At 40.3% G+C, this 13,198-nt stretch overlaps 1 protein-coding gene across 1 annotated transcript in view; it reads right to left on the bottom strand.

Annotated features, from left to right (window-relative positions):
* Nucleotides 1–290: 290 nt before the first annotated feature.
* cntnap5a (contactin associated protein family member 5a) overlaps nt 291–13,198 on the bottom strand; it is a 72,897-nt gene continuing 59,989 nt past the window's right edge. The window contains exons 20-24 of the mRNA XM_026375697.1: nt 11,183–11,316; nt 9,284–9,371; nt 8,876–9,076; nt 6,723–6,797; nt 291–3,287 (exon numbers count right to left, since the gene is read on the bottom strand). Coding sequence (XP_026231482.1) covers nt 3,088–3,287; nt 6,723–6,797; nt 8,876–9,076; nt 9,284–9,371; nt 11,183–11,316 — 698 coding nt within the window. The 3' untranslated portion in view covers nt 291–3,087. The remainder of the gene's footprint in view (nt 3,288–6,722; nt 6,798–8,875; nt 9,077–9,283; nt 9,372–11,182; nt 11,317–13,198) is intronic.

Genomic DNA, 13,198 nt, shown 5'->3' on the forward strand with positions numbered 1-13,198 from the left:
TAGACAAAAAGACTAAAAACATGAGAAAATGACCCAAAAGACGTACAAAAGGGGCTAAAAACAAAAGTAAAATCACATTAAATAGACGCCCTCCTTTAGTAGGAGGCTCCAGAGAATCTATAAGCATGTGACCCCTCACTGGGATCAGAGGTCACACATCCTCACAACAAGTGAAGATCCTGTTTCACGCTGTTGAAATCAAGCCATTTTACAACAGATGATTAACAATATATTCACTTTTATTATTAAATTATACATCTATACAATAGATCCTTAATAAAACTGCAGCTATACAAATCATTAAGAAGAAGTATCCACATCATATTGACCATTGAAGTATAACCTAAACACTCTGAGAGGTATGTATTCATTCTCTGATACAGATCTGCAGACCAGCTGATTCGAATGTTGTCACCCCACCGGTGCAAATCCACGTCGCTAGTTTAATAAGTCGTTGTTTTATCCCTAAACCTGACCAAGTAGTTCTTGCGCCTGTGCTCTGATTGTATTACTGTAACAATGACGAAGGTCCAGCACATCAACAAACCACTGAGCCGATGAGGTGGTGGAGTAAGTTTGCTCCAGATGAGAAGCCACTGAACGGGGTGATAACATTTGAAACAGGTGAGACTATCACATCTCGAGACATACTTAGATTACAAGGACATGCACAGATAGAGTCCAGAGGCTCGAGACCCTATTGTTTCGCTCTTACGTGCCACTTTCAGTCACGTACTGTGATCTTCAGCCGTGGGAGCTGTGGGGCTCTAGCATAGGGTGATATTGTCCGTACTGTCTTTTCATCCATCGGTCCGTCAGTGCACTGGGCCAAAAACTGGAATCAGTCGTTGGGTTGCTTTCCTTGACACTACCCAGATATTTAAGGATCCTAAGAAGATGGATTATATGACTTCCCCAACACTTCAGCTCATGGGAGGATACTTAAAAAAAACAAACTAACAAAAAAAAAACAATTACCACATTTGTGTCAGCCTCAGTTTAGCGTGTGAAGATCAACCTGCCTAAGAGCAGCCGAAGCCAGCGGATAATGAGATAAATCTGTTAATGTGGAGCTGAGCCTGATAAGCTGATTTTAAAATTTAACCTTGTCTTTCCTCTGGCACGGCCTTCAGGTCAAACAAGTATTTTTATTAACCCTACTAGCAGCTAGGATCTACAAACAATTTTTTTTTAATAATCCATGCTTTGATTTTGTTTTCTGTTGTGTAATGTGCATCACAGGCTCCAGAGCTCTTATGATCAACCAGAGTACGCTGTATAAAAGTATTCAGTTTGAAATATGTAGAAAACACCTTATCCCTGTAGTCCAAACAGCAAACCAAATACCGTCAGGTATCGAGGTGGCCTTTTTCATGACTTCAAAAAGCTCTAAGCGCTGCTGGGTAGCTGTGCGAAATAATGGACACAGAACGTTTTGAGTTTGCTCCGGTTCTACGCTGTTCTGTAGAAATATCACAGCCCTACAGTCACGAGTCTGTTACCACGAAGCAGGCCAAGCCTCTTCCAGACATCCTGACTTTTGCATATCACCAAACTAGCAATTGAGATAAAAGCATTACAACCTTTCAACAGTGGTACACACTCGCTCGAGCACTGCAACAAAGTGCGGTAGAGTACTGTAGGTTGTGACTTACACATTTTACACCCGGAGCTTGCTCAAGCCCCCCCCCCCAAAAAAGTTGCTGCTGTGATTATTCATACTACTTGCAAACTTGACTCAACCCACATGCTGGTTAAATGTGTTTCTAGCTGCACCCAACATTCCTGCACAAACACTTACCAAACACCAAACTGCTGCCTGTATTCCAAAGATGCTTATTGGGAGCTTTGCAACTCGCCAGATCTGTTCATATTCCAGTATCAGAGACTATATGCAGCGGTTTTTCAGCCTGTAGATGCTGTTTCCTGGCAGCCTGCAGAGTTTTGGCGACACACACAAAGCCAGCTTGGTTGAAAATTAAACCTCTTACTGTTGTGTATATCACAGTTTCAGAATTGAAATACTACAATCCTCTCCATTAATTCCCTAATTTTGCTACTCTCATGGTACAATACACACACATGTTTTTAGATGTTAATGCACTGGAAAGTAAATACACAAATCATTTGCACAAATTAAATACTCTGTGACTTCATCAGCTAAATATTGCCTATAATTGTTCACCATGCAGGTCTACATGTGACTGGAAAACCTGAAACACCTTTTAGTGTTGAGAGTTAGTTTCCAAAACCTTAGAACTTCCTGGATTTATTGGACTGATTAGGTTTGTCAATCTCCATTCGACTCCAACAGCGCCGAAGAAAACAAGTCAGTGACAGCAGCATTACAGAGTGTCACCCATCACTAATGGTCAACTGGCAGATGTTGTGCATGACTGGGAAATTCCAATTTTCTTTTATCCTGCGTATGTGGGCTGCAGAACTGAATGACAATAACCTCCTCTGTATGTAAATGCGAATGCCTCTGTGCAAATCACATGAATAACTTCTAAAATGTTAAAATAAAAACTTGTATGCAAATTAGGCACTCATACAGTATAGGCAGTATTGTCCCCTTTTCTTCGTCTACAACATTCACCACCACTGGAAAAACAAAGACAGCAGCGAATGCACGCATATCTTACAGGCCTGGCCTACATTTCCTGACTTTGCGAGTACAATTTAGTGAGTCCCACTGAAATGTGGAAATATTCAGCATTAGAGGGTTCCTAACAAACATTTGAAGTTGTGCACATTCAGTGTGGACAGCTGCTCACTGCGCTCACGGTGTCCCTCCGTCCACGCCTGCGGAACGATCGTCTTTTTCTTTACACATTTTGCAACGACAGAAACCACAGCAGCTTGATTCGGACAGTTTCACCAACATCAAATACACTGTAAAGATTCAGCCACTTGCTTGTAGTTGAGCATTAAGAGAGTGGACTGTTGCAGTGTTCCTGGGAGACTTCCAGGGCACGGATATATTTTGTTTTGTTGTAAGAAATGTTGCAGGGGCACGTCCACCTGTTAGTTCTTCATAAGAGAGAGGTAAGTTTGACACTTAGGCCCACGGAGTGTGCACTGCAGCTAGATGTAGTACTCCTTCATGTTGTCCCTGACTGAGTTGTGGAGGTGCAACTCTGTCCTGTAGTCTGTGTACATGCTGTGTCTGTGCTCCTCTTTGATGCTGCTGCTGCTGCTCCTCTGGGCCCGCCGCTGCTGGTAGAGGAGACGGCTTATCACAGCCAGAGCACACACAGCGATGAAGACGACTGCTGTGACCACACCTGAGAACACAGCAGGGGGGGAAGCATTAGAGCGTGTCAGCGGACAATGCTGTCAAACAGGGCTGTCCCCGTGAAGCTTCTTTAATTTGACCTCGCTGCCTAAATAGGTTGAGTCTGTTATCACAATTCTAACCTTTAAACATAAAATACTGCTTAAGATACAATAATAATATGAAGCAAAACCACAAATCACACAACAATCTCTGCATTAGCACAATGTAGAGGTGTTAATGATCGGACATAGAGATCATTAAATCAGTGTCAACATGTGTTTGCAAACACATCTTGTTTCTCTGACAGCATTGCCGAGCTGAGAAGGCTAATTAGTCGTCATTTCACCTCTGATATACTGAGGTTTGTTGAAATTGTGGTTTACTTTGTATGCTAACAATGTAATTTCAGCATTCTTGACTGTACTCCGTTTAGGATAATTACTGCAGACCTAGAAGTGATGAAATTGTATAATTCCATTTTTGCAGCAGACATAATCTGCTGCATTAAAGCACCATGAAATGAAAATTTTAATGAGGATGATATGATGGATTTACGGCAGGAAAAAAGATCATCACATATTTACAGTATTTACCAAAACACAATAAAAATAATAAGAAGCAAGGAATCATTACAAGACACCATGTGGAAATGTTAGTTGTGTGCAGGTTTGAAATATTAAGTCTTTTTATGTATAATCCAAATAAGAAATTAACTTGACATGTTAAATGAGGTTTAAGCTTAACAGCACTCTGGGTTTTTATGATAAATGAAACAAAGACACTTTACTGAGTTGATTTTAATAAAAAAATCCTTCATCTAATTCTTGAAGGAATAGTTTGACATTTAGTCAAATGCAGCTGTTCCCTTCTTGTTAAGAGTTACATTAGAAGTGTGATACTACTCTTATGTTTCCATATGAGGGACAAGTCTCCGGAGTCTCCACTCGTTGCCTGGAAACTGGTCCCAGCCAAAAATACTCCTGCACACAAACTCTCCGCTACACAGGAAATTGTTGTTTTTGCACTTTGGTTTTCATAATTAAACAAACAGTGTATACCGTGTTAATTGGTGAAGCTCAGAGGTGCTGATTTTATTAGCTTTAAATAGAGCCGTGCTAGCTGTAATGTTAACCATCTCCTTCAGTTGCATCATGTTTTCATATATTAACACTTGAATTCCTTTTTATACAAAGGTAAATATAAACTCTGGGCCAAGACAAACCAATATACGTATGTGCAGGTAACACCACTAGGTCCTAACGTGAGGAGGACAGTGGACTGTTCGCAGAGAGGATTTTAATCTTACTTATTATTTTAGCTTTGATGCATATGTAACAATCTCATCGTTGAGCTAAAATAACCTAAATATCTTGTTAATACTATGGAAACTTCACAGATGCTTCAGAAAAACTGATGCAGAGACTTAGGAATTAAATCCTACCGTCATATTTAACACTTATCTTTTCTAAAGAAAGAGTGGATGTTAGTTTCTGCAGGTAAAAAACGACACCTGCAGAAAAGAGCACCCACACTGTAACTTTACATCTGAGCTATCTGAATGTGATTTATCAACCATTTTATCGCGACCATCTGAATTTCATAATTTAGCACTATAATAGGGGATGCATTGATCTGCAGCCCTACTTCACACTCATGAAAAACAAATCAACAGAAAGAGGAATCAAAACGCGCTTAAATGAGCATGTGTTTTATTTGATCGACTGAAAGGTAAGCGTGACTTTGTAATTGAACATTCAGTGATTCCCACTTAAACCTCATTTTATGATAACACCAGTAGCCATTACGAAATTCTTTTCCTACAAGTGCCGAAGACTTCACCTTTCCAGAGATTGATTAAGGAAAGTGTGCAAATTTCAGATAAATCCTCTCAAAGAAAATCTACTTGGCAGCTGGGTTTACTCTAATAAAACACTAATGACTCTACACATTCATTAACTAGTGTAAATGTACACTCATTTATCATCACAGATGAACTCGAAAAATCACATTGATTTTAACTGTTCTTTTCCTGATAAACATTAGTCTGCTGCATTTTGTTGTAGCTGTGTGTGCTCCCACATGATGAATGAAAATTTGCGAGTAGCCCGCTTTATGCACGGACATATACCTTACAGATTACAGTGGTATACAGCAGTCTTATCTAACTGTTTCCAAAAAACAAAAATAATTCAATAATAACAAAGTGCTGCTTTTATCTCACACATGTTAAACAAAATTCAAAACTGTATCTGATTACATTATCATATCAATAGGTTCTGTTGCTTATGCTATATGGAAACCAGCAACCATATAAAAAGTAAGTTTGGCCTTATTCATCTTGACAGTGTTAAAAATGTAGGTAATTTTGCATTCACCATTCTCCATGAGAACTTCAGGACTTTGGACAACACACATGAAATCCTACTTCGTGACCACAGCAGCACCAGCTACAGTAAGCTGAAATAACCCAGATGCAAGACATTTTGACATGGCAGGTATTGCGTTGCTCATTTTTGTGACTTACTCTACCACCAGCTCCAAAACTGCATTCCTGGACCGACGATATATTTGGTAACATGAGTGGTAAACGCGTTCTTGACACATTCTTTCATTTCTCCTATGCCCCCTTCTCGCCTAAATGACAGCAGCCATCTGTGCACAGACTGCACATGCCTTTCAAATGTTTAAGATACAGAAACAGTCACAGCCACTGCAGCTCTAAAACCTATTGCTTTCAGGTTTGATAAATCACATTGAGTGTGCTCAATTTATGTATCTGCATTTTCTCCTCCCTTCATTTTTGCATATTTATGATGGCAAAGGTGCAAAATTGATTCCTCTGTGCGCACTCGTAATAAATCACATTTCTTTCTGTGGGTAGTTTGCACAGGTTTTTGTTTTGGTTTGCTGGGAAACCATGCAGCCTATTTGGGCCAAACACAAATTAGTGTAGACCAGCCCTGGGTGTCATGTGTTGAAGATCTCTACCTTCCAGCCCAAACACCCCCAGAAAGCTATTAGGCCCAATTTCTTCCCACTATATTGGAGTGTTTTGCTCCATTTGTGTTTAGATCTCAAATATATTTACCAAAATTGTCAAACTGTTCTTTTAAATGGCTTCTCATACTGATATTTTAGATAAACTTTGGGAATCTCTCCTATCAACAGTCCATTCATCTATAAGGGGAAGTAAAATGCAGAGGTTCTGTGTTTATAAAGCACAAAAGTCCTTTACCATTATCACCTTAAACGCACTTTGAAACTAATGAAAAGAAATGCAGTGAAATGATGAAAATGAGCTTCAGCTAAGACTGAATTATCACAAGAGAAAAAAACAATCAAGACAGAGGCAACTGGAGAGAATGACAAATAACAAACAGCCGGGGCTCATTTTCAATTAAGCAGAGAAAAATAAACCAGCACAGAAGAGAGAAAAACAGACCTGCTATCACAGCCAAATCCTTCTGGGTACCATTGCCATGCTGCTCCTTATCTTTATTGGCTGTTACTGCTTGATCTGGAGAAGCAGAAATGAGAAACAGACAAATTCATTAACGTCACTATCAAACAGGAGACATGCGTATGATGTAAAGATTTCTGGAATCTTGTTGCCACCTTTATCAGCGAAGCACTAATCTCTAGCATTACAAAACCCTAATTTACACGATAACCGATTTTAGTTTATTTTCAGTTTTACTTCTCTGCCACTCTTTGATTGAGCGTCAACACATCTTGTTTTTTTTTTTTTCTTTCTCTCCCTCTCTGGTTGGTTGGATGACATTTAAATGTCATCAACATCATCACATCTCAATATCTTCGATTTAAGTTTTAATCCCTGATAGAGAGGCTTGGCCACTCGAAGCCAGGAGGGTGATGATGGAGGAGGGTTAGCCGTTTTGTGTTGACGCATTTAACCGGTGTCACAGAGTCGAGACAAACTCGGATAACAGAGTGAAGGAGATTTGAAGTGGCTGATGGCTGGTGGCTGCAGCTCCACACGATGAGCTGTTTCACAAACCTGCCAACCCAGTGACTATATAGTGAATCTCAGCCCCCTCTGAGGGGACCAGCAGGACAGAATCAATATCTTCGATCATGTACATAATATGTCTCAGACAATTTCTAATATTGTTCTATTAGGTCTTTATTGTGTTTTTGTTACTGATAATCAGCACATTGTGAAACTATTCCAATGGAAATACAGATATACTTTATCCCAATGTACACTGCCCGTCAAAAAAAATATAAAAAAGTGCCTGTGGGGGTAGTGTTATGATCTGGGGTTGCTACAGTCGGTCAGGTTGGTTCAGCATCAGAACCTTTTGGATGTGTTGGAGAAGACTTGTGCAGCGGTCCACCTCTCCTCATCATCAATACAAGATCATGGTGAAACATGTACAAATCTGGACGGAATAACTGCTGTGACATTGCAGAAGCTTATTGAAACGATGCTGAAATTTTGAAATTCGTAACAAAACGATCTGTAGAAACCATGAGCTATTGTGACAAATGTATGAGGACCTCAGTGTAGTAATCAGACCAGCTTCTATAATGCAAAGCAATCCATTAACCTGCAGCTACACTGTAGATATTCAGTAAAACAAATGACACAAAATGTGAGCCACAGGCAACGCAAGCTCTGGTTCATTTAACTGCACGTACAATGCAAGTGTTTGGGTATTTGGTCCAAGAACACCATAATAACCAGGTCCGGTTGAATCCGTGTTTAACATTAATTGCTTCATTTTTACAAAGCTCCAACTTAGTGCATGATTAAAAAAAACAAATACACGACTGCCTTGACACAAACAAATAAAGAAAAAAAAAGTGAAGACATTTGTCTTGGTGTGATGAGCCCAGGGCTGGTGAGAGCTCCGTCAGCAACAACAGGAGTAATGCATCTGTTCTGTCAGACAGACGAATGAAAACACAGCTGACGTGTGTCTGGTTTAGACAGACTGTGCTTAGCTGAATTCACTAGTCAATAGTTAGAAGTCAGTTTTAAAAATTGGAACAGTTGAACAGGAAACCAATTAAACTGAGTTGATTTATTCATTTTGAGAAAGCCTGGTGCCTGCACCACAAAGAAATATAATGAGTTAGAAGCTACTTTTGAAGCTTAACTTGCTGTCTACAGTAGTTCTCTTGAACCAGGGTGGATCACCACGGTACCTCATGCTTAAAGCTAACTTCCTTAAATGAGAATTCAAGTTCAGAAGACCCGATCAAAATGTGTGAAGAATAGCATTATAGCATTTTATCTGTAGCAAGAAACAAAGCTGCAAACTACTCAGTATGCATCAGAAACACCTACGCCTGTTGTTTTGTGTAATAATCTGTCTGTATGCTGCATCTACTGCAGAGGTAAGAAATGCTGCTTCATTAATAGACATTTATATATGCATATTTCCCATGTCCCATTAGTTTTTAATTTAGGTTAAATCTCTGAAACATCAGTTAATAGTGAAACGTGCCCTCCATAATATCTCCACTCACTCATTCAGTTTAGTGCAGTGATATAAAGTAAACCAGTGTAACATGTTACTATATCTAGTGATTGCCAGCTTGTGTGGTTCCCAACATATGGTGTTTTACCTTGCAGTGTGTGTGAGGTGGACTCTGCCAGAGCGCCACAGTTTGACTGCACCAGTGGACCACGGATGGTGACCAGTGAGCTTCCTCGATTCGTCAACGCTGCCTTCAGCGGGGCCACGTGATTGAATTGGACCGAGGAGAGGCAGCCAATGAAGCCTTTAGAAGCTGCTTGAATCACTTCTTCGCTGAAGTTGTCCGTTCCTACATAAATGCAGTTGGTAGGTGAAAATAAGCATTGTCACTAATGATGATATGTTAGATTTGTTGTACAATAGTACAATACTTCTGAGTAACCAAGGCGATAAACGAACAGTGACGGGAAATCATGACTGGTTAGGACGAAAGGAAGAAGACGATGATGATGTGAGAGTTTTTCAGCAATTTTCTGAACATCATCCGAGCACTTACTGGTGACTTTGCCCAATGTCAGGGATCTGATTAAGATCAGCTCTGCATCAGATGACAGCATGTACTTTCTGTGGATGTCCTGGTCGATCTGGTTGAGTGGAGAGAAATCAAATAACAAGGCGATTACAAGAAATCTGAACCGGTGTAGCACCAGCAGTGGCAGCACATTTCAATACATTATAGATTGAGAATTGTGTTCTCTGCAGCTTCACACAAAACCATGTCTGCCCACTGTTAGCTTTGAAGTGATTTAGACCTTTCGTTCCTGTTCGACAATGCTGACCCAGATGCATCACTTAACTTGATGATCTGCAATTGTTCCTGCATAATTTGCATTATGCCCACTGCTGTTTATGAAATGCCTACAGTGGTGCAACTGCAGTCGATGACCTGCCCTACTGTTAAGTGTTTGCTGGAAATGTGCTAGTTTAAAATGCTGCATTGCATTTGCCAGTCAGCAGCATTCAGTGCCGACAGCCATGTCTGAACAGGTTCTGGACCTTCAGAAAGTACCCAACCAGGGGCTTTTTCTCGGGGTAGAACAGTGTTTCCAGGTAAAGGAGTCTATAATTGGTAATAATTGGTTTAATTGAATTTGATTTGTCATTCATTCCTATAATTCTTCATCATCTTCAAGGTGCAGAAACTTCATGTGCCTCCGCTCACTGTAACAAAGTTTGTCGGGGCTAGAACAACAAACATGAAAACCTTACTTTAGCTTGGCATGTATTTTGTGTCGACTTCTTGTGGCTGGTTCTAAATCCGCCCAAAGTTCATCCTACATCTCCAAAAATGGCATCACTGGACAGATGATACCTGTCCTGTTGTTCTTCCATCAATCCAAATACATTTACATGAGTGGTGAACATGTGTTCTTGATGCTTTCCTTCATATCTCCTACGTCTCCTCCTCACCTGAATAACAGCAGCCATCTGTGCACAAAGAGCTCGCACCTGCCCTTCAAACGGATTAGTTACAAGTCCAATCAAAGTCACAGCAAGGCTTGATAAGTTACCTTACGTCTTCCTAATTTATTTAGTTGCATTTCCTCCTCTCTGTATTTCACACACTCACTTGAAGCCCTCAATGTGCATCTTCAGTTTGCACTTTTCTTTGTGGGTGAGATCATGTCTGGATGCTTTTGTACCTTTAGTAAATCAGACCCATGGTGCTTGTCCACAGGCAGGGTACAAGCTCAACTTGACTTTACTCGCTTCTAGTAACAGGAACTTTGTTTTCCAGTGCAGAAAGTAGCTGGTTGTCATAGCGACGCCACATGAAACTGCCATGAATTGCAATGAAACTGCAGACATGCATAGGAACGATGGAGGATATCAAAGAATGCTGCTCTTGTTTCCCAGAACGTGGCTTTTTGTAACAGCAAGGAGACTGAAAGCAGCAAGACAAAAGCCTACTGGGGGGAAAAAAAAAGAAAATCACCATTTGGGAGTTTGAGAAATACTTGAGTGCAGACAATGAGACCACTGTGGTGGTGGGAGTAACGCTCCTCTGTACAAATTAGCAGTGTGCAGTGTTTTTATGTCACCTTTTGGTTCTGTCTCAACGTTCTAGGAAACACAAGTTATGTCTGCTGGAAAACTATAAAGGCGAGTGAAGTAGAGTTACCAGCAGTGGAAAAACAGTTTCCTCAAAAGGTTCCTGCAGAGGACACAGGTCTTATATATGAACAGTATGCACAGTGACATTTACTAGTGGTATGAGGTCTGCTGCTGAAGGCAAACACGACTTATTTACATTTTCCACTGCACTGTATGAACTTCACACAGTTTCCTGCGTTGCCACTAATGTTGCTGCTGAATGAACTTGTGCAGAACAGTTGCATATGGACGTACAGTTATTTCTCATCCTCATGGAAGGTTCCATATGTTCATTACTCACCTGAACATAGAGGTTATTGCCCACTCGGTGGATTCTGATTCGATGAAGACGTCCATCTGCCAGGTTACTGAGAGCGGGGCTGAACACATCTGGACTCCTGTCTGTCTGAAGGTGATACCAGATCTGTAGACTCCCTGGGTACAAAGAACAAAAAGGCATGTAGTAGTTTTCTTTAAGCAGACTGCTGCACAAACTCTCTACTGGCTGATTTATGATTGTGTTGTTTTAAACCTAATCTACACATTTCATTATAATGTCATCTCATATTACACCATTTACTGAAGTGATGTGGCTGCTTGTTTATAAATACATCACTATATCTATCTTCAACTGCCTTTTGAGATGTACAAATTTTTATCTCATAGCTCTCCACTCCCACACTGAATAAGTCAATACATGCTCAATGTTTCTCCCACACACACACACAGTCGCCGCCAGATAAAAGAGTCAGAAAGCTATGCATTGTCAAGTGGAGCTGGGTCAATATTACAATTCCCAGACTGTAGGTGAAGGGCTTTGTGTTGTGATTCATTTTAAACCCTGCGAGTGCCCCTATAGAAGAAGGTCAGTGTGAATGAAGTGTCTCTTCTGCCCTTCGGTGTTTACAGAGACCCGAGGAACGTGGGTGTTGAGATTTAACACAAAAGAGTGTATCAGGACACTGGCTTGGCTAACGACAGCACATAGGTGTCACTCAATATGATGCTCCACAGTTTGGATACAGCTTAACAGCCATCGGCTTAAAGCTTGGAGGCTTTTCTTGTGTCAGAGGCCGAATTAAACAGTGAGGCCATGAGTTGACAGCAAGAAATACCCTGTAACAAGTGTTACGAACGTGAAGCGCTTTTCTGAATATTGCTACAGATTTAAAGTGAAGGAGCTTAATCCAATAACAGTTCAGTTTGTTTTTATCCTTGTTATTCTTATTTATTTTATTTATTATATGAGGACTGTTAAATGATGTTTCTTTCTTTTATTTTGCATAAGGAATAATTGAAATGACTGCATTATAAGACTTCCAGTGAGGAGCGATCTTTTTAAGGATGCGGAGGAGGAATTGAACTGCAGAGGTTAAATCTGATCATTAGCCTATAATCGGTTTGCACAAAGCTGTGGGGGAGGCTCCAGTATATTAGTGCTAGCAACTGTGGCACCAGCGAGATGCACATTAGCTGCCTGTTCACTGTCAACTTCACTCCATGCTCTGCTCATGTCCACATTTCAACATGTAAAATAAACTTGAAAGATAAACATATACAGAAAAAAAGCTCAATTTCAACTTTGGAAGTTCCAACATGCGGCCTCAGACTTCCTGCGACAGCTCTATTACACACTTTTTTACAGGCATATTCATATATGTGCTTGCAACCCGTTCTTGCTGAGGGTTATATCGGTTTATGATTGCAGCTTTCTTATTCATTTGGACTCCATTTTGTTCTGACTGCTTCTCGGTGAGCTCTGGTGCATCTCAATGCCAACAAAGCAACTGCCTATGAAATCATTTTAAAACCATTGTAATATAAGTGTGTTTTTAATCTTTAGTCTAGCTATAACTGTGCAAAGCTGTTGAGGCCCAGTTTGAATCCAGATGGGAGGTTACAGGTAACAAGGTACAACAACCTCCTCCATATTGGACTTTTTGGCTCTTTGTTTCATCAAAGTGCATAAATTCTTTAGTTCCTCAGTGAAAAACAACCCACTTTCTCTCCTTTTACACATTTCTCACTTTAATCCTCATATAAAGCCGAAAAATCTGCAGGTAAATGATGTAAAAATTCAAAACAATTCACCCTGTTAGTTACAAAAAACATAAAAAACTTGACATCTGGTGACCGAGTTATACTTAGATGTAAATAATTACTTTCATGACTATTTACCCCACGTTTTGATGTTAAAAACCCTTTAAAATAAAGCAGCATTTTGAGCTCACAGTCATCACGTTGAATCGTGATCATTTCAAGTGACGGCTGCAGACCTGAGGGCAACAGTGGGTGCATCATATGTGAAACGTTTCCA

Source organism: Anabas testudineus, chromosome 21 (assembly GCF_900324465.2).
Source record: "Anabas testudineus chromosome 21, fAnaTes1.2, whole genome shotgun sequence".
In the NCBI taxonomy this organism is placed as follows: domain Eukaryota; kingdom Metazoa; phylum Chordata; class Actinopteri; order Anabantiformes; family Anabantidae; genus Anabas; species Anabas testudineus.